The sequence below is a fragment of the Electrophorus electricus genome, chromosome 16, assembly GCF_041902795.1.
Source record: "Electrophorus electricus isolate QZ-2024a chromosome 16, ASM4190279v1, whole genome shotgun sequence".
NCBI classification, from domain to species: domain Eukaryota; kingdom Metazoa; phylum Chordata; class Actinopteri; order Gymnotiformes; family Gymnotidae; genus Electrophorus; species Electrophorus electricus.
The window spans coordinates 14,752,501-14,774,676 of NC_137512.1; the positions used below are offsets into that span (position 1 = coordinate 14,752,501).

General features: G+C 35.7%; 3 protein-coding genes and 1 long non-coding RNA gene across 4 annotated transcripts in view; all 4 read left to right on the forward strand.

The window, feature by feature from the left end:
* Positions 1–577, forward strand: part of hdac3 (histone deacetylase 3) — a 21,599-nt gene extending 21,022 nt beyond the window's left edge. The window contains exon 15 of the mRNA XM_035532069.2: positions 1–577. This exon is cut by the window's left edge and continues 2,884 nt beyond it. The gene's annotated coding sequence lies outside the window, so the exon portion shown is untranslated.
* Positions 578–2,156: 1,579 nt separating this feature from the next.
* rell2 (RELT like 2) lies at positions 2,157–5,928 on the forward strand. Its single transcript, XM_081698471.1, has 4 exons — positions 2,157–2,227; positions 2,493–2,555; positions 3,311–3,490; positions 3,693–5,928. Exons 3-4 carry the CDS (start codon positions 3,399–3,401, stop codon positions 4,285–4,287), a joined length of 687 nt encoding a protein of 228 aa, XP_081554597.1. The 5' UTR covers positions 2,157–2,227; positions 2,493–2,555; positions 3,311–3,398; the 3' UTR covers positions 4,288–5,928.
* A 7,240-nt stretch (positions 5,929–13,168) lies between these two features.
* Positions 13,169–14,623, forward strand: LOC113590577 (uncharacterized). The gene is made up of 3 exons (XR_003412110.3): positions 13,169–13,583; positions 13,674–13,787; positions 14,492–14,623. It is a non-coding gene; the product is annotated as an uncharacterized LOC113590577 (long non-coding RNA).
* A 1,185-nt stretch (positions 14,624–15,808) lies between these two features.
* Positions 15,809–19,060, forward strand: tmem129 (transmembrane protein 129, E3 ubiquitin protein ligase). The gene is made up of 4 exons (XM_027030768.3): positions 15,809–16,070; positions 17,774–18,248; positions 18,338–18,497; positions 18,596–19,060. Exons 1-4 carry the CDS (start codon positions 15,866–15,868, stop codon positions 18,839–18,841), a joined length of 1,086 nt encoding a protein of 361 aa, XP_026886569.1. The 5' UTR covers positions 15,809–15,865; the 3' UTR covers positions 18,842–19,060.
* The last annotated feature ends 3,116 nt before the right edge of the window (positions 19,061–22,176 follow it).

Sequence of the window (22,176 nt, forward strand, 5' to 3'; positions counted from 1 at the left end):
AATAGATGACAGGCCAGCCTTTAAGCCCTCAGAAAGGACACTCTAATGCTGAGTCATGTTAAAGAATCTCTCGCACTGTTAGAATTTTTTGCTGTGATATTCATATCCTGTTTCTTCCTATTCTTGTGGAAAGAAGCCTTTATTGTAACTGTTGTGTCAGCAAATGTATCCACTAGATGCTTCCCCTGCTATTAGGTTTTCTGTTAAAGCTCACCCTTATTACGTCAAATGGAAACATTGAAAATGTTTTGTATGTGGAAAATGGATAGACATGGTTTCTTATCTTTCTTGAAGTTGTTTTAACTGCTTTAACTACATTTACTTCCCCCATTATTTGTGCATATATGACTTTCATTTAAAAAGTCCACTCGTTCTTTGAATTTCCTATCTCCAGTAATATAATTAATACAAGGTAGCATGCCGGACTGCTGGCTATCGTCAGATCAGTATCGGTGCCAAAGACAGACAGGGTGCTGAAGATACTGTACATGCTTGTGTTTTCAGTTTTCTAATCTATATAACATGTTTAAGATATGCTTACTGCTGTTTTGCTACTAAAGTTTACCCCATTACATTACTCCATGGAAACTCAGAATGTTTGTTTTTTTTTCTTATCTGGACAACCACAAATTCAACATTTCCCTTCTGCCTGCCTGATGCTAAAATACTGAGTTTAGATAGTTACTCTTTAATATTCTACCCTATTAATAATGAGGCCTAGCATAGCAGCCAGAAAATTGTAAAACCTAATAATTTAAAATAATACATTTTAAAAAGTAAATTTGATGTCTTTATTTTAGTCCAAACTCAGTCAAGGCATGGCTAAATTATTTGCAAGGAACTTTTCATACACAATGTCATACACAATGTCATTTCAAAGCTTTATTTATACAGACCTTTCTTACAAAGCACTTTCTGACAAAGTGCTTTACACAAATAGACAAAAATACAGTAAAATAAGATAAAAATAACTGACTGCTTTGCATATACAGTAGACCCTTTTCCAGCACTTCCTATTCTTCCCTGATTTCCCAGCAGCTTTTTGCTGCAGCCTATTCATTAGTACATTCACAAATGCAATTATAGTTTAAATATATCATGAGCACAGACCTACCCTTCGGTCAAAATCAAGCCACTAATGAAAGACTCTAGACAATGACTGACAATGCACGGCAAGTAGAGACCCCTGCAGTTACAGTTACTCAGCACACTTCAGAGCACAGTAGTGGTGCCAGAAGTGATGGATTACAGTTTACATTTGACTGTCAATCCTATTTGGTATATCTCTAGAGTTAATGTAACTAATAAAGATCATTCAGTATATGAGAATCACAGTAGCTAGCTACTCGTTTGCCACAGTCCCAAAATCATGTAGCGTTGACATTTTTTTCACTAAAAAGTTTATTCTGCTTATGTCAAGTACCATGTTAATTGTATTGTAAGTTTATTTTTGTTATTATTATATCATATGTTTTATAATAAAATCTTTAGATATAAGCACTTTGAAACTTTAGAAAAAGTAATAAAAATGCAGCTACTACTATTCTACTACTACTACTACTAATAATAATAATAATAATAATAATAATAATAATTACTTACTACTTACTTAGGCTAGTTGCTTACTTATTGCAGTGTTACTGTCTCTGTTAGATTTACTACAGATTCCAAAATAAAGAAGCTGGTAGCTGAAGTATATGTTTCCCTTACAGTTTTAATGCTTCCCAGTGAATGACAGCAGAGGGTGTGGACTCTCCTGTGTAATCATCTGCATGGTAAGATAACCCGGGGTGCTCATGAACGTGTGTGGCAGAAGCTGAGAAGGAGGTTATCTCTCAGAGCCAAGAAAGTCCAACGGTGTGACAAGATTTCGGTTCTCCATGAATTCTGCTGAAAAGCTCAATGCTTGACATAAACTTAAAGGTACCATCTTGAGGAATGTCAGACATGAAATGCAATCACAATGGCATAAAGCCAGTTGTTTCTTTTTGTCTTCTACCCAGGGAGGGAGTGTAAGCAGAAGAAGAGAGCATGACTGACCAGGAGACATCCACTGTGGGCGAAGTGCCTCCACCATATATAATCTTCCTCCTAGTCTTTTTCTTCTTCATCACGGGTCTTTTGGGTTTTATCATTTGTCATATACTTAAGAAGAAGGGATACCGCTGTCGCACAGGCGAGCCTGAGGATGAAGACACCAAAGAAACATTTAGGGCCGACAGTGATGGTGGGTGGCAGACTGCAAATAGTATTTTTGCTCAATTCTGTCACATCAGCACTTATATCAATATTATGTTATTTAGTTTACACACTTCATTCTGGCCAAGACTAGGTTAGTAGCTGTATAAGAGATTCTACTGCAAAGGCATAACAACGTTTAAACATTTTCACTGCTTAATCTTTTTTGACGTGCTTAATCTTTTTTTTTCCCCAGCAACATGATCTAGGTAATATTTTACTTCAGTGTGACAACTGTTCCTTTCTATTTTCAGATGGATCTGAGAACAATCAAGATACAGTAGAGCAAATACTTAAATGCATTATTGAAAATGAAGGTATGACTCTTTTTCTTGTCAATTTTAGTTCTGTATTGTTAATTTATTCATATTATTCATATACTTTATTCATATTATTAATTTGCTCATTCACAGCAAGTAAACCCTTATGACCTCTGTGTATTAACTGTATATATGCTATCTATCTATCTATCTATCTATCTATATATCTATCTATCTATCTATCTATCTATCTGTTTATTGAATTGGGCTGTTTTGGGTAAACAAAGTGATGTCACTGTTTGTTATTGACAAGATCTATTCTACCGCATGTTTTTATTTTACAGAGTATAAGAATTTTAATCCTCTTTCATATTTTGATTCCAGCCAATAAGGAGGCTTTCAATGAAATGCTAGGAAAACAGAATAATTGTGAACAGCATGCCCCGAGGTATAATTTTAGGTGCATATTTAAAAAGTACTGCTATGTGTTATTTGCCTAGTCTTGTTTGCTAATCAATAGTATGCAATCAACTTTAAAGTGTGCACAGAGAGTATAAACTCCTTTACAGTTACTGTTGGCTTCCTGATCTTGAATAGCTAACATTAAGTTATTGTCTGAAATCAAATAGGGGCACTAACAATATGAACATATAGGTACAGTTACATAGCAAGCTTTAACTTTGTGGTGTATGTTTCTGTACAGTGAGATACCTTGCTATAGATTATAGTTTTGCTCTAAAAGTTAATGTGAGTAGAGTGATGAGCAACAAAAGTAAGCTAAATGATGGTGTACTCTTTTTTAAAAAAAACAGAATTCAATGCAAGGAGAGTTTGGGTGGTATTCCCCCTCATCTTCATACAGTACACTCAGGGAGTGATCAAAACTCTTGCCACCATTGTATGAAAAGTCATTTCAAGAAAACTCATCACAGAAACGGCGTAGTACGAAGCAAGGGCAGACCAGTAGAGCAGACTGTATTCTCTGTGGGCAGGTGAGTCACACAAGACCTATGATATTCCTGTGTTTAATGTGAATTATGAATAAGTTATTTCTGATATCTGAAGGGGGTAGGCGGGGTGGGGGGTTGGTCAACAATATTGTTACTGTGAGCATTGTTAACATTTGAACCACATTCAAATGTATCTTTGCCCCAAATGTTAATATTGGATAAAGCCAAATTCTGGTCTTTACAGGTTTCGTGTCACTCACATGGAGAAGAACAGTTTTCAAGAATCAACAAATCCCTCTATGCCTGAATCAGAGGACCCATCAGATCACATGCATACCCCCAAGAAAACTCAGGAGAGTTACAATATCCGTAATATGTTCAAAGATATTGAAGCAGCTCATGGCACCGGACCAGTTACAGCGAAACAGAATAATATCACTCTGCTAGGCTTCAACAGATGCAGTGATTTAGTGGGCATGAAAGAGAGAGAAGTAGCATTTGAGAACAATAACCAGCCTCATATCCCTGGTCAGCTCCCTGCTCCTTCACAGAAGACCTTTGGTCCAGGTGATGTTCTTGGCACTGATCCAGAGGTGACTTCAGTCAAAATTTCCTTAAATATAAGTTCTCAGAACACGTTAGAGGAAGCGGAGGCTCAGAAAATAAATATACTTCCAGACACTAAACAGGCTGAAGAAATGGCTTCAGACAAGTCAGAGGCAGTGGAAGTGCAGTTAGTCAAGGCCAACCTGCAGGAATTATGTCGTATGAATGGAGGAACCCTTCAGCACAAGCCTCTGCAGATGAGAAATAGCATGGACATAGAGGAGTCTCTCTAGGGGAGCGGAGATGGTCTGTTCATAGTAACAACAGATGTGACAATGAAATGTTTGATGTTTGGGTCATTGGAGACTATAACCACTGTGGAAAAAAAAGGTCTAGGGAGCAATAGAAACTGACCATGTTAGTAAAATACAGTATATGCTCATATCAGAGTTAAAGTGCTAGAATGGTTTGATTTAATAAATCAGTGGACATTAATTTAAGTGGGAAAGAAAAAAACCTTTGGTTGCTATCATCCCAGTGTAGTCACCGAATTTATCATGTTGCAGAATATTACTTTGAATATTACTGCATAATAGCAATGGGTAGTTGGTGCTAATAAGAATGAACAACAAATACCTATGTAGCACAATGATTAATTACCTACAGAAAACAGATTAGCTAGTCTGACTGCTTATGAAACTAGTTTTCTAAACAGAAATAAAAATAGCTTCACTTTCAGAAACCAAAAGGAAATTTGGTTTGACATTATGTCAAAAACTGTGTACTTCTATGGACACTGAAAAAACCTGGACACTGTACTGTTGCATTTTTTTCCTGTTCTCTCTGTCCATCACTGTTATTGATTCTCAACATAATATGTGGAACTGGGCTTGGGGACCACCATCTCAAGAAGGAAGAAGCATGTACAGTGCTGAATTGTAAACTCATATCATTTATATGTAAACCCATGTAAACCATACCATATGATGTCTTTTTTTTTTTAAGAACAGTGGGATTACCATGACTATGCACAATACTGAAGTGCTCACTACTTACAGTTTAGGTAAAACAATCAGCAGAAGGTATTAAGCAACCTACACATGTATCTGTGCTTCTTTGACATGCAAAAATTAGAGTTTGTGAATTCTTTTGTATTACATTTACATTTAAATGTAAATGTAAACTGTGCTATCTGGATTTTTTGCTTGTTCAGCTCCCAAAAAGTGATCTTATCTCCATTTAAGTCATGATAACAATTAAAGACAACTCTATTTAACCAAGAATACACAGAACATTATACTGTCATATACTGTTGCTTAGCTATGCAATATAATATACCAACAAACTCATTCCTACACTTGTGATTTAACTTGCTTTATTTAGATGCAGTATGTACAGCAATGTACTCCTTTAGAGACATCTCATAGGTTCCAAATATAAACATTTGCAAGCCACCTGCATCTAGTAAAATGACGTGAATATTAACAGAAGTCCTTAAAAGAAATTAGTAGGTTTTCTTGTGGCTATATATATATATATATATATATATATATATATATATATATATATATATATATATATATATATATAAATAAGAACAAGTACAAATGTGGCACTCCATCCCTAACCTTCTCATACAAGTTAGGTTTTGGAAATTCCTACGTATTTGCTATCACAGATCATGCTGCTATCTTTTGCACATATATGTAGGACAGTGGCTCCCCAGAACTGCAGCTGAGATTCTCTGATCTGAAATATCTAAATATCTAAAACATTATGTTATGTCTATGAATGTCAAAAACTGGAAATATTAAACAATACATTTAAACTTTATAGGCTTGGTTATTATTTCCTTAAAATAAACTGCCCATCAAGAGCCTTATAGTAAGATAGCAATGTGGAATATTTGCTTACCTATTTAACAATATTTGTACTTTCAAAAGATCAAATAAAGTTTGCATGGCTTAAAAACAAAGACTACCAAATCTATATTGAGCTGTGCAACATTTGAGGTTCATGCTCGTAGGGATGACATTGTCCAGGTCATCTGTTAATTAACCATGTTGCATGCTGGTTCTTTAAAAAAAAATAGCTAGCAACAAATATTAATGAATGTAGTTGATGTCAAATTCATTGAAGCAGTGTATTGTCACTTTCTGTTCATCAGCCAGAATACCAGGCTACATTAACACAAATCAAAGATATCCTTACCTGGGTTTTATGATTTTTAAACAAATTTAAAATATTGTGAAACATCTAAAGATCCTCATCTTAATATAATTTATGGCAGCAACATTTCGTATAGTCTGGACTTTAATATTTTTGAAAACTGCTGAAAGTCTGTTTGAAGACTGAAGCCATTCCATTCCATTTTGCCTGGAAAATTTGGGGTTAAAACACAATCCCTCAGGAATCATGTTCTGAAAAAGTGATTGCTTGCCATGGAGTCAGTGTTCAAAGAGGCAGTGTTACTCAGAAAGCAAATTAAATTTAGAATTTGAGAGAAGTGGAAGAGGTAAACCCTATATCTCAATAGGAGACCACCACTACGTGTTCCACACTCAATTTGGTGCATACTCAGTAAAGAAAAAATGATGTTTTATTTGATTTAGTCTGGTGTTTTTTGATTACTTAAGCTAACTCTGTATTATTCTGCAATTTTATAAGGGATTTTCAAGTTACATGTTTTAGATGTAAAATCCATGCTTACAAAGTGCAGTGTAAGACCATCCTTTCAGTTAATATAAGGACTAAAATACCCACAATACAGATAGGCAAATTACTGGAGAGCTCTAATTCAGCAGACAATTTAAGAATCGCAGAGACCAAAACAGGCAGCCTGACTAACTATGATGGTGGAAGCCCTGGTGGATAGTTTGCCAACCAGTGAAGTAAACTTTAAAGTAATTTTCACAATGTGGGCTACATCTTTGGCTGCAAAGTTTACCCTCTAAACGAAGATTATTGTTTCCTAGATTGGATGAAGATGAACCTCACCCTGGAGAATAATCTTATACAGATAAATAGGCTACACATTTCTTTCTTATATGATTTAATTAGGACAGTCCTACATTTAACGATCAGTCATTTCCAGATAGGATGAAGATGTTTATTTCTAAACAGTAACCATGAACCTTTTATTAACAATGTAAATTAAAAACAGCTATATATGTAGGCCTTTATTGTGAAAAAGAAGCTCTGAAACATATTATATTTTATATTAGACTATAGATTATATCTTGAGAATTGTCCCTGTTTTTAATTCTAGTCACTGATAATATTTTTATTATAGCTAATGATTTGATTTGTTGGGTGTACGGCTGATAAAAGAGATGTGCTAAATGTATTTCAGTCTATTGCAGATTCATTCTAATAGTTGCAAATTTTTTTGCCCTTAGCATACAGTTTTTGTTTTCTAGTTTTAATAGTAAATTAAATATTAGACTTAAAGTCTCACTCATCCTTTGGTATTTACATTTGCATGTTGTTTTTGTCCACACTGAAAAGATGAATTCTGGTATTAAACATCACATGATGAGTTTTTTATATGAAAAATTTGTATATAAGGGAAGTTAAGGAGGCCATTTTTTAACCAACAACAAGATTAACAACCAAGAAATACACCTCTTTTGGTCTCTTGCTGCTATTTTGAGCAAGTCATGGGGTGTGAGTCACAGTTTTATGAACTTTTAATTATTGGCTACAAGAGAATCTAGAAATAGCCAGCTAACCTTTTAATTCAGTCTTATATTGTGCCATTTTATCTATAAAAGGAATGCATGATTTACCAAGAAAACTACAATTAATGAATCACCACTTCCTCTTATTTAATAAATTCCACTTTACCTATTTAATTGATCTTGTTATAATTTACATTATCATATTTATATGTATATTATCCTATTTATATTCCATATTCTACTTCAACATTTTGCACATAGTGCTTCTGAGTGTGCTAGCATGAAAATAGATGTATTTTGGACATACGTGTATGACTTTGCAATATATATCATAGCAACTAAAATAGAAAGTTGTTTTGTGCCATGAAAATGTCCTTTGTCTTGTTTTATTTTTTTTGGTTTTGTTGAGAAAACCAACATGTACCAATTTTAGAACAAGATTCAATCCCTGGGTCTGGCGAGTGCAAAAAAACTACACTAATGTTAACAGGCTAGACAATTTGCCTATATCTGATACATGAGAGCATGAACAGAGTCATGCCACCTGGATTAGCAAGGTCTGCATCAAAAGTTGATGAACCAGGACAATTTGATAGTAACAAGCAAAAAATGGTCAAAGTTGGATAACATTGAATTAATGGAATGCTACTACAACAGCAAGACCAGTGATAGAGGTTACATGAAAGGGGCCACCACTGTAGGCTCCATTGACATTCTAGTAGTTTCCCATCAGATGATCTGCAGCAATAAGCACGTTCCCAACCACCAGCATAACTAAAGCCAACAAGTTTGTATATGCCACTGTAGCATTCATGCTTGAGACTCTAGGCAACAGGCCACTCCCAATGTCTACCTTGGAAATAAAGGCTGGAAATGAAGATACAGCCACCTCAGATGGAACTCAACAAACTGACAGCGCTTCAGAAGCGCATCAAGATCAAAGATGGTGTCTGGCTATGGAAGAAACACATTGGGCAGCCAGTAAGTGAGACGCTTGAGTCTGCTAAACAAAGGTTAACAGCACTGGCATCCTGAATGTAGAGATAACCGAAAGAAGCAGTGGCCAAAAGAGTAAATTCCCTGTTTGGCAAAGAACTATCAACAGTATAATCTGTTACAGTGCAATAAGACCCTGACTGTGGATCCTCCCAGACATGAAACAACTGTACTGGAAGAGCATATATAAGAATTAATCTTCACATAACACCAGTGCTCAGTGGTTAAAAGATCTCAAAGCAAACCAGTACTATAAAAGATGACCAACAGCAGGTCACAAATATGAAGAACTGGGCCGCACAGGCCCAGATGCTAACATTGCCACTGGCTAAAGAAAACCACAACTCTGCATGACCAGCTAGCAGCTGCTAATTACCAGCTCCCATCCAGGAAGGCTAGCACAGGGCAAAACAGTACTGGTTATGATGGACCCCAACAGGGCCAAACACCATCGAGCTAAAGATCAATAACCTGCCTGTCCTCAGCATTGAAGCTCCTCTCAAGAATACTAGCCACCAAGCTGGATAAGCATGCATAGAAGCATGCTCAGAAGGGGATTGGCAATGTGTAGTTTAGGAAGGATGCCCTTACGCTGGTATGGTATTGGCTACAAACAGCATCATCTCCCTGTGGAGCTGGGGGGGGGGGGGTATAATCATCACTGTATGGTTATATATCCTATTGTAGGGCTGGAGTGTATGAGTGTGCCATGTGTTTTATTTGCTTCACTTTTTACTGTGCTATTTGTTGTTTGTTTTGTAGTATTGCGCTGAGGGTATTATGCTTTGTATAATAGTTTGGCTTATCAACAACTGGAGTTTGTTGCTGATCTCTCTTTTTTAGGGAACAACTATAGGCTGTGTAATTGTACTTTTATGGGGCTTTGTCTATAGGCTACAAGTAAGGATTCCATTGAGAGTATTGTAATATTGACAATATTGACTAGATAACTTGTATAATACTGTCAAAGTCCTTACACTTTTTTAGCATACATAAATGGTATATGTTAAGATATTGTGAAATATATGTTGTGTTATGTTTTGGGAAGCTTTAGTCTAACTGAAATCTAGAGAGGGCTTACCCAACCCTGTAACTGGGAATGGCATCGTCTTGACTTGACAGTTTATGTGCACCACAATGTGAACAGAAATTACTACTTCACAGTCAAGCAACTGCAAAAATGACAACAAACACACAACTGCCTACACCAAACATGTAACATTTTACAAACTAATTTCAGTGTCTATCATTTTATGGAGGCACTACCCATACAAACATGATAAATTTGCTAACCTCTTGCTGTGGAACAGGTCGAAGTGTTGACACATTCCCTACAACATAAATACTGTAAACTTAAATTTATGAAATATTAATTGACCACTAATGATTGCTGCTGCATCCTGTGGTGGCTCTGCAGTGCATGTATAATGGACTTTTCAGTGTAATTAACTGGCAACAGAATCTCATGCAAAATTACAATGACTGATTTCACTGTACTTCATATGAATTCAATTATAACAGATGCTGTGATCACTAACCTGCCTATAGCCATAACCTTAGCCATTTCTAGATTTTCCTACAACTGTGATATTGCAGTCATGTTGACTTGCTGAAAAAAAGGTACTAGTAGGAACCTTGTAAAATCCCTCAAAAATCTAAAACTAGGATGCATTTCATATTTGACTTATTTTGTTGGTCATATTTGCTTGGTTAAAATTACGATTTTTTGTTGGTTTGCTGAAATTTGTTTCCAACTTCTCTTTCACATGTAATAAAAAAATCAGTGTTTGAATTCCTCTGTAGGAGGTGTCCAAGAGGATTTGGTAGAGTCATATTTAGTATGTCAAGGTTTCCACTAGCACCATGACGTGTAGACAGAATATCCTGCCCATGTTTATTAAAATTATCATGTAGTCTTAAACACTGAAAAAAAATCTTTACTTAAGTACAAAGAGGTCAATTTTGTCCAAAATAAATACTTTCGTAAACTTTTATTATATTGATAACATGCACACTTTTGTTGAGTTTGTGAGTCTGTAAGTCCTTATCACCCTCAAATACAAATTGTCCTGCTGATACTGTAATGATGAAGGGCATCTCCACTGCTTAGTCATCACAGAGCAATGCCTCTGAAAACTATTTTCTACTTTGTAGAAGGGGCTTTCCCTGTCTTTCTTAGAAGGCAAAAAGTGACTTCACACTCTAGATAAGGATATATTTTATCCATTGCCAGCATGTGGTTAAACACACAAAGCAATCCCAACTAAGTAAGCAGTCTTTGTAATTGATTGTTTTACTTATACATATGGTAATGTATTTCTAGTAATGTTGTCTACTGCATTAGAACCAAACATTAATGACTTTACACTTCTGTAAGAAATATATTATAAATACAGATTACTGAGAATAAATATTTAACTGATGTTTGCTTGATATAGACTATAGGGTAACTTAAGATGCAACAGGATAACTTCACAAAATACTTTAAATATGTCATGTAACCATTCAGAGAGAAGAAATAACAGCAAGGTGTAGTACAAAAATGATTTGGTGGTTGCAGCAACTGAATGTCTCACCATTTAAGTTTCTGTTGGGCAAACTTGACCATTGTGTCAGGAAAAACTCACAGGTAAAAAGAAACACACAAAAATTAGTTCCAGAATATTTCTCAAACTTGTTTAGGCCGCAATGCCAGCAAAGTCTACTAAAAGATGCTTCAGGCACAAAACATTCCTGTTCTTACAAAGTAATAATTCTAACTCAACCCCAGTAAAACGGAGCTCCTGTTCATCCCAGGTACTTCCAATCCTTACCATGACCTCACAGTTTCCTTCGAGAATTCCCTGGTATCACCATCCGAAGCTGCCCGTAGCCTAGGCATAACTTTGGACAACTAGTTGTCATTCTCAACTCATGTTTCTAATCTAACCTGGTCTTGCAGATTTCTCCTTTGTAACATACGAAGGATTTGGCCCTTTCTCTTGCAGGAAGCTACCCAGGTGCAGGACAACTGACACTGCTCCCATATTAACTGACTAATTTAGTACTTATTGTAGGGTATTGTTTATGTTGTTTAACAAACTCTAGCACTTATTGTTTATTGCACTTATCATTGTTTAAGATAGACCTTATGTATTTTGTACTTCTAGGTATCAGCATTAATTCCTGTATTCTAGTTCATTGATACGTTGGACTCTACCATACTGTACTGTACTAAGATATTCTATGAGTAAAGGACAAAGCACTTTTGTAAGTCACTCTGAATAAGAGCATCTGTTAAATGCCATAAATGCAAATGTAAATGTAACTGTATTAACCAATAATCAGTAACCTGAAGAAAGATGTTAAGTGTTCTAATTGCCTTATTTTCACATTATCACCGTAAATAGCAGAATGAAAATCCCTGTAATCCATTCACTAATTAATTGGTTGGGCATGCTAGGGATCTAGATGTAGATATATACAGCTAAAAAGATACAAACACCAAGCCATCTGTATGAATGCATTCACATACATGTAAACACACATATACACACATTCTCTATCATAAAATAATCCAGGATTTTATTCAAACACTGCTGTTTTGAAAACCATGAATTTAACACATTTAAGTGTACAAGTTCATGCATCAAATCTTTAGCAAGTAATTTTAAGAGTAATTAGAGAATTTTTTAAGTAATATTTTCAGCTATGCACAAAGAAGAAGCTTTGTCCAGACTTTAACTCAAATATTTATGTTATTGCATATGCTCTGGAGCATTATTATAAGTAGTTCAATCAAGTTAAATCAGGTTGAACTGGAGTAAAGTTCAGGGAAAAAAATCCCCTTATTGTAAGAAAACCATCTTTAATCATCAAAATTCTGAACAAAAATATTCAAAAAGATGCCTGCCTATAGGACTTCTGGAAAAACAGTATCATAATGATGCAGCCAGACATAGTGGGTGAGTCAAGGTAGTGCAAGATTTAAAAGATAGTGGTTAACTTATTTGTGAATAATATGGCAAACGTTTTCCTTACCACTTGGGTAAAAGTGCTCATGTGGGTACAATATGACAAATAACTATAGCACTAAATGCAGCAAAAGGGATTTCCCTCTCCCATGGAATTTTTATTCAGGAGTTTTAAAAGGTGCATCTTTTCACACAAATGCACCATGAGCAGGATTCAAACGCATAGAGAGGACAATGAACACCGTTTCATATTTCATCATTCTGCTGTCACTGATTTGCTATCATCTTTTTGTAAGCTGTCGATTTGTTGCACAGACAGAGTTTGAAGTAGATTTTCGACCAGTTGAAGAATTATTACATCGTTCAGTTCAGGTAAGCTAATGTTACACATTTGCCATATGCTAGAAAGTATTAAAAATATTCAAATGAGTATGTAATATTTTAATGTTAACATTTGATACATCTGCTCTTAATTCATAGATCTGTCCAGAAAATTGCAAAAAAGAACTGGTACGTACTCTCTGTGTCTCTATTCAATTTCAGAAAAGAGGTTAATCTGGATTCAGTAACATTAACATGGAATTCAACAATTAAACAACAGAAACATTTTTTTTAATGGGAACGCATGAGTTGTCATGCATTGCGAATTTACTTCAAATGACTCTCATCTGATAATGTTTAGATTGTATCACTCATGCATTGCAGTAACTTCCTTCCGAACATATTCATTTGCAGAATTACTGAGTGCATTTAGTTGCTATTAGGGGAAATACTTGTACGCAGTTACATTTTGAAACCTGCAGTGAGACTGTTCTTAGATTATCTGTGGATCTTATAGACATAACAATCAATATTTAAAGTCTGTTTTTTAAAAAGACCAAGAAAAAAAGTTCATGAAGAATTATTCTTTCTTTATTGAAGACATCTGAATGCAGGTGCCTCTGGGAGCCCCAAAAAATGGTATGTGACCTTTTTTTCATATGCTTATACATTCTGATGATTACAAGTCATTTTAGACACTGTGCAACCAATGTTTATTTCCATTTTTAGGACAGCTGCGATGATTACCAGTGTATTGAATATGGACTGAAGGAGCTAAATGTTGTCTGCGACGAGAACAACCCAGTGACACACAACATATGTCGAGTGCTTAGGACACTGGAGGTAATAACAGCCATTTAGCTTGGAATAGCAGAATCACATAAAAACGAATTAAGTGCAATAACATATCTTGTAGTGAAGCAGGAAACATTTTAAAAACCTCTGAATAGTTTGTATACACTTGATTAAAGTAGCATTATAAACTTTTTAATTTTGTTTAGTTTATTGTATGCTAAATCCAAACTGTAATTCAAATTCAGCTGTTGATTTAGAATAAATATTCTAAGAATGCTTTATTCATGAACAAATTAAAATAAGTCCATTTCTAAATTGCATTAAGACCATGAAATAACCAAAAAATTACATGAATACTTTTCATTAAACTTAACAGTGAATATATAAATATTTGTATTACATTTATTAGACATGAATTTACACATTTAATGTGCTGGAAAGATTTTTAAAAAGGTCAAAGGTGGAAAATGTATGCTTCAAGATAACTTCAACAGGCCAGTGTTTTCAGTAGCTCTGGGATCTTCATCAAGTCAAAGTCATGTCTTGCAGGTGGCCAATTTCATATTTGATCTTTATGGCCACTGTCATAATATCATATGACTGTCATTATGTTTTTTAAAGCCAAATGTGTACTAAGGAAGATTGAGTTAAAATGGTTTGATCATGATTATTTTAGCCATTGTATCAGCATATACACACCTATGAAATGAGTGCACCTGCACTCTTAACCGATTTCTTCTGTTTTTCCCTAGGATATTGTGTACAACAAGAAAACACTGTGTGACCAGCCACTGGCTCTGAGACCATTTTTGGAGCACATCAAAAGAGAATACCAAAAATCCAATAGCTAATTAATATTATCTATTTATTATTTAATATTGTTGTGACTATTTATTATTATTTAGTATTAATGAATACATGAATAAATAAAGTAATAATATTGATTCTAGTCATTGTATATTTTTGCAGTACTTCAGAATGTTATTACTTGAATTACTTTCACACTAATGTACAATTGACAATGAACAGTAAATAACAGTAAAATTATGTGAAAACTGTATATGATGACAAAGTCAGCTGGGAAACTGTGACCACTTTTGTCCAAATAGTTTAGTAATTTATTCTAAATGTGTTTCCAAATTCAGAATTGCCCAGAATGCACATAATTTAGCAGAATACTGCACAATTATTGCACAATTTAGAGCCAGTGCATCACAGGCATAGAACATGTAGGAAAAAAAAGAGAAGCAGGTCTCCAACTGAAGTGTTTAATGAAAGTAATAAAATGAAACCAAACATAAAAGTGCGCTAACAAGAACAACAAAAAGTGAATGTAACATCAATATCCAACCTCGGTCATTTAAACCGAAAGGGCTTAAATAAGGAATGCGATATTAGGAAATAATTAATAATTATTAATAAATTAATAAATAATGAATGAGATATTAGGAAACAGGTGGTGTGGATACAGAGGCCAAAGCACGCACCACCTGAGTAAGCCATGGCAACAAACCAAAACAAAGAACATGTGCAACAAAAGAAATAAACGTAAACAAAAAGCCGCGTGCAATGCCACCACCATCAAATGATGGGGGGAGGCAGCATCACGGTACCCCTGCCAAATGCATGGCTCAAGCAACATAGAACAGTATTGAATTATCAATCCCCTATATTTGGCCACATCGGCGCTGCCTACAGTCAGCCCACAGTGAGCCACATTCCAGAATGCTTGGCCAGGTCCAGTGTAGGGTGACCTATGAAGGATCCAGGTGGGTTTTTGTGTAGGTCTTTGTGTGGGCCGCACTACCCACGGCTATTCCACAGCCGGCCTGGGTAAGGACTGCTCGATATGTAGGATAAGTGGATATATATAGACATTCAACAACTAGGCCTATTTTTCTTAAATATATAGTAAGCTATCAAAGGCAGGCAAACAAAGTGTCATTTCTGTAACTAGCTAAGTATAAACCCACTATATTTCTAAGTGGTGCACGACTGCAAACAACTATTCTCGTCGACGGGTGCGGCGCATTTTGATGCGCGCAAGTTTTATTTACATCACGTGACTCAACGCGGAAGAATAGCTAGGTTAGCTAGCTAGTGTTCGCGTAAGCTGCTGCCACGTTATGGATCGAATAGACACAACGTTTACTTTTGCTTATGTTGTATTTGTTATATGCGTTCTGTTCACACCTAATGAATTTCGTTCGGCGGGTTTGACGGTGCAGAATATTTTCTCAGAATGGCTCGGCAGCGAAGACATTGGCTTTATTCAATATCACATCAAGAGAACGACCCTAACTTTTTTACTACACTGCTCTTTACCACTTGGTAGGCCTCCGGGTTCTTTTAAGTAGCTAACCTAGGTTAACTAGCTAATTACTTTGAAATATTAAATATCTTTTTGTGGAGCTCTTGCGAATGTGTTACAGATATCTTAGGGTATGCTTTGCTAAATGTATCCTATATTCAAAAGGTTAACGTAGCTAATTACCTAGGATGTTTTCACCTAATAGAGACTGAAAGCTCCACGTATCTCGACAAAGAGCGTTAGTTAATGCAGCATTACGTGGTTAAGGAGCTGGACCTTAAGGACTGCGATTTGAATGTCCCTGTTATAATTTACACCAACAAACATGTATAAATATTACAAAAACAAAGTTGTTCGCTAGCACATTCTTGCAAGTATTGTCTTTTGCACATCTGATTAAATTCTTAGGCAGCCCAAGAAAGACTAATAAATTTCAGCATTTCGATACCAATAGTATTTTCATGCATTTTGTGGTTAAAATGCCTTTAGGAGCCTAAAACCGTTAAATTTAAAAGTAGCCTAGTATTACTGACGCCACTAAGGTCTGTGTCGGTTTCGTGACATGGACAAGAGAAGCTTGCGTATAAGTCAAGAAACAAACACAACGCATTCGGGTTGGAACGTTGATAACAAATGCATCTAAGAATCTGAATCAGAAAACATTTACTCATTTAATCAACTACAACGGATAGCATAATTCAGCACCGGATTTAGATTTAAGATCCAGATATGAATACCACTGTTATATAGGCTTATTATATGATTATGACCGTTATTACAATAATATGGCCATTAAATCCAAAGCACGCAATTCGTAGTCAGCTATTAGCAGGGTTTGTCTTAAATACTAGTTTTGCAGTTTTGTAATCCATGCCTTCTCGAGATTTTATTTATATATATATATATATATATATATATATATATATATATATATATATATATATATATATATATTTGTAATTGCACCCTGCACAACATTGTCGAGAGCTTTGCAATTGTACAGCTTCTTCCTGAGTTTTAAAACTCTCATAGGGAGATTTATGTCATAAAAATTTCAAACATTTTCAAATGGAAAATTCTTAAAATGTATTATTCTGCAGGGCTGGTTAAGGTATTTGACTTGTAATCAGAAGGTTGCTGGTTCAAGCCCCACCACTGCCAAGTTGCCACTGTTGGGCCCCTGAGCAAGGCCCTTAACCCTCAATTGCTCAAGTTGTTCTCAGTCATAATTGTAAGTCACTTTGGATAAAAGTGTCAGCTAAATGCCATAAATGTATTATAAGGATATCTATAAATCCCATTAGTGCCAATGCTTCATGCATTTAAATTACATTTGTGTTTTATACAAATCAAACACATGATGCTTACCATACAGGTGGTAATGTTGTCGGAACATTGTTGTTAGTTCACTGTGCAGTATGGACGTTAACCTTAACCTGTGACTGAGGCCAGCTATCAGTTGATGGAGTTCCCACTTAATGCGGCTGGATCTTATGGATGTGCTTATCAGTAAACTGATTCATCACGTGGATTGTGTGGTTGTTAAAAAATTCTGAAAAATGTATATATATATATATATATATTTAAATAATGAAAAATTATGTGATTGATGAACTGAGGGGGATTTTTTTCTAGTAAAATGTTTGGGCAATTGCCAGTTATCAGCTGTTCAACATTCATATTTCACATGTGCATGTTTTAATCAGTATGTTTTTGTTTGCAGGCTACTACATAGGAATGTGTTTTGCGGAACCAGAAGAGAGTCTTATTTACATTCATCTAGCAAGTCCGGGGTGGCAGCTCTATTTTGTACTCTCAATGGCTTTTCAGCTTTTGGGTGCTGCCATTGCATTCTATTGGTCCACACGTGAATGGGCAAATCATCCAATATCTAAGACACTGAGCACATTTGCCTTACCACAGTCCAGCTGGAGGGCAGTTGCATCATCCATCAACACAGAATTTCGCCGGATTGAGAAATTTGCAACAGGTCCACCTGATGCCAGAGTAATTGTCACTGATACTTGGGTGATGAAGGTTACAACATACTGGCTGCATGTTGCTCAACAACAGGATACGCATTTGACTGTTATAGGCTCAAAACAACATGACCTGTCTCCTGACTCAAATACTCCAGTTCAGATTCTTACTATTTCTGTTGCTAGTATTAATCCCAGAATTAAATCTTTTAACATAAGGTACATTAATAAATAAAATTAATTTTTAGTGTTACTGTCCTGTATCTTCAACCTCTTGTTCTAACATTTTCTAATTCTGTTTCCTTCAGGTTGAATTCAACAGAGTATGGAGAATTATGTGAGAAATTGCATGCCCCAATCAGAAATGCTACTAATGTGGTTGTCCATTTGACTCTGAGTGAGCTGTTCCTGGAAACCTTTAAATCTCATGTTGAAATTAACCAAGTTTACAAATACAGAAGTGGACAGGTGAGACCATCATCCTCACATCCGCTCTAAAATCTATAGCAGAGTGTAGTGTGGCCTCCTAAAGTCACCAATAATTTCTGTCCCTCATCCTGTCTCAGGAACTAGAGCCTTGTATTGGATGTATGCAGACAATCGCCAACATAAAACTAATGCGCCTATGCCAAGATGATGGCGAGTGCCAGGAGTGCTACTGCCGCCCTATGTGGTGCATTGTTTGCATGGGGAAATGGTTTGCAAGCCGCCAAGATCAGACGCGCCCTGAGACTTGGCTGAGCAGCATGGTACCCTGCCCTACTTGTAGAGCTAAGTTCTGTATTTTAGATGTTTGCCTTGTTGATTCATAATATTGTTATTGCTGTTATTTTGACAGAGGTAATTGTATTGTAATATTTACAGATATTTATTGGCATTGTTTGTATTAATTTAGAAATAAAAGATACACGTCAAAATTAAGCTGTGTACTTTATTAGAAAACTCTTTTTAGCCCTCGGAGTAAGCTGCCACAGTGCCTTGAAAACTGCTTCATGTCCTGAAATAGATTAAATGGTAAATATGAAAAATGATACTCATTGAAAGTGTTGTTTGTGAAGACATTTTAGTAAAATATCAACTACACAAATAACGTGTATGCAGATTTTTTTTTGTCTTACTGTTTTAGGCCATCTAATGAATATCATTTAGTGACCTTTTGCTAGTGCAGGCTGGATGTTTGGTTCAAACTCTGGAATTTTAAACCTTAAACACATATTCCAATCAGTTCAGTTCACATCCACTTTACCCAGCGCTTCAGATGCTATTTTCAGGCCAAAAGCCTGAAAGTTCCCAAGTCCAGAAAAAAAGGATATAAAAAAATCTTATTCCACTTGCTGTATCCATACTAAGAAAGTCAATGTTTAAATGAAATATTTATTGTGGTGTAAACTGTGTGATGGTAAATTGTGCATTGCAGACATTCGTATAAGGAATGGATACCTTATGTATGTGGCATCTATACATAGTGATTTATTAATTGGGTCCATCCTTAACAAGCCACTGTTGAAATGGGTCATCATTAAATCAGAATAATTCTTTACTTACCTATTTTCTCTAAATTGCATATCAGTGTGAATTGTAGCTGTTCATGAGGAATGGACAACTTGTATTAAATTAATGCTAGTGTCTATTACCATAATGACAAAGCACCTATTTACACTTTAGTGTTCATATTTTTGTACGAGTGACAAAAGGCACATTTCCAATTTATGTAAATTAAATAGAAAATTAAGTATTTCTCATTCTCATTCTTTCATCAACCTTTTTTTACAGTTCTCTGTCGTTATATAATGATTTGTAGACGAAAACTACCGCGATATTTCGCTACAGCTCAAGAGTATAAAAACCTGAGCCACTAGAGGTCGCTAAAATCAACTGCATACTATGGCTAGAATAACAACTTTTACAGCACTACCTGTTAATGCTAATGTTTTCTAGAAGATAACACTTCTCTAGGCCTGCAGATTAGTAAGACAGTAAGCTGGATAAATGTCAGTGAGTTTGCAAAGTTGGCATACCAAAATAAACGTACATGAAGACCTTGTATGAATTCAAATTGATAATATATGTTTCTGTCATGTAAAATTGCAAAAACCTAAGTTCCAGAAGTAATGAGGAAGACAGAAATTCCATGAATGAGACAAAACTAATAAAATGTGGTGTTGTCTTGAGAATCCTTCTTAAAATCTAGTGTCTACTATCTTACCATGGTGCAAAGTTTGTGCAGTTCCCACAACTACACATAGCATATTCACTCTGTCTACAGCACTGATACAAAACTACATATTATTATTATTATTATTATTATTATTATTATTAAGTCACCTTTATTACAAGCAGTACTAGTTTGAAAGTACTGTGAAATGTGCTGGGGTCCAAAATGTCATTGTCTGAGGAGTGGGTCAGCCCCGTCCTGGATAAACAGAATTAGAAAGCTGCTTAATTCACATGCAATATAATAATGTTATGAGGATTTACTAGAGATGATGAAAACTGCACCAGAGGTTTTGAAGGAGAGTGCTGAATTTAGAACATTCCACTATCTTGGAAAGAGGAAACATCCATAAACTGACTATGACACCCACCCAGGGCTTCAGGAAAGCAATGTTATTGACCTGGTTTGAGCTCTGCCCTCAAAATACAGTCATGCACATTATGGAAAAAACAACACTGCAACCTCTTTCTTGAGTAGGTAATCTGGGCAGTGGTAGTTCAGTGCTTAAGGTACTTGAGTACTTAATTGGAAAGTTGCTGGTTCAAGCCCTGTTGTTGTTGGGGCCCTAGGTAAAGCCCTTAATGCTCAAGTTGTACTCAGTCATAATTATATGTCACTTTGGATAAACGTGTCAGCTGTAAATGTAATCTTTTGTCATGTTCCCAGCTCTGGTTGAGCCTGAAGATCAAAGGGTATAGAGGAATCATTAGTACTCTTGTGTGGCAACCAGATTGACTGCAAGGCACCTCAACCATTTTACATGGCATTACATTAATTCAACTGTAGTTGGCTGCATCAGATGTGGTTGGTTCCACGAACATGAAGCACTTGCACTTGTTTTGTGTTGCACCATGGTCCTGGAGGAACATTGTTTTGTTTTTGCTGTGTGCTTGTATATTTTGAACCTTTGGAACCTTTTTGAACTTATGGACAAATTAGGTAATCCATTTGGTCAAGCACTAGCCTAGGACAAAGCAAAAGTGAGAATGTTTGACACTCCTACTGAACTGGTAAATCTCAGCAGTTTCATACTAATTCAGTAAGCTTGTTCATTCAGTTTTACACAGAATATCTTCTGTAACACATATTGTGTATTGGCTTTCCAATGACTGTTTAAACAAGATGTACAAGATGAAATTGAAGGCATGGGTTTTGGGGACTGTTTAGATCTGTTCATTTGAAACCAGATACAAATCTCATACCAATCAATCCAAAAGAGTTCCCACAAAGACTGAGTCACAGGGAGTGTCTTTTGATGGAAGATGAAAATGCTTCAAAATCTTAGTATTGTGGTTTCCTGTAACTGATTCTCAGTACCTGGTTCTCAGTATACATAAAGGTGGGATACGTGAGATGTGCCAACCTTTGTGTAGTAAGTGTAATGTAAAGACTCCAATATTCCCCTCTCAATCAACATTTGCATAGAGAAAAGAGTAACCCTAGCAATATATATACAGTTTTGGCCAAAAGTTTTGAGACTGACACAAATTTTGGTTTTCACAAGTTTACAGCCTTACAGATGTTTTTCTTGAAGAGAAGTGGCTTCTTTGCTACCCTTCTTGACACCAAGCCTTCCTCCAAAAGCCTTTGGCTCACTGTGCGTGCAAATACACTCACACAATTCTGTAGCTGCATCCTCTTTAGGAGACAGTCCTGGTGCTTACTTGACTTCCTTGGATGCCTTGAAGCCTTCTTTACTGAAATTGAACCTCTCACCTTGAAGTTCTTGTTGATTTGATAAATGGTTGAATTAAATCAGATGCTTTGTCTTCATTTACACTTTCTCCAGAGCTAACGAAAAGATCACTGAAATGATGTCCTGCTTAGTATCTTAGCTGTTCCCAGAACTGCACTCTTATGGAAGGAGATCTCAAGATGTTGTTCCTGAGATCTGCTGGATCTCTCAGTTTGCAGGTCACAACCCCATTTATT

Coding starts and splice junctions, on each gene's coding strand:
- rell2 (XM_081698471.1), top strand. CDS start 3,399: ATGAAAAGTCATTTCAAGAAAACTCATCACAGAAACGGCGTAGTACGA. Junction 3,491..3,692: donor ACTGTATTCTCTGTGGGCAG/GTGAGTCACACA, acceptor TGGTCTTTACAG/GTTTCGTGTCACTCACATGG.
- tmem129 (XM_027030768.3), top strand. CDS start 15,866: ATGGATCGAATAGACACAACGTTTACTTTTGCTTATGTTGTATTTGTT. Junction 16,071..17,773: donor ACACTGCTCTTTACCACTTG/GTAGGCCTCCGG, acceptor TTTTGTTTGCAG/GCTACTACATAGGAATGTGT. Junction 18,249..18,337: donor ATTAAATCTTTTAACATAAG/GTACATTAATAA, acceptor TGTTTCCTTCAG/GTTGAATTCAACAGAGTATG.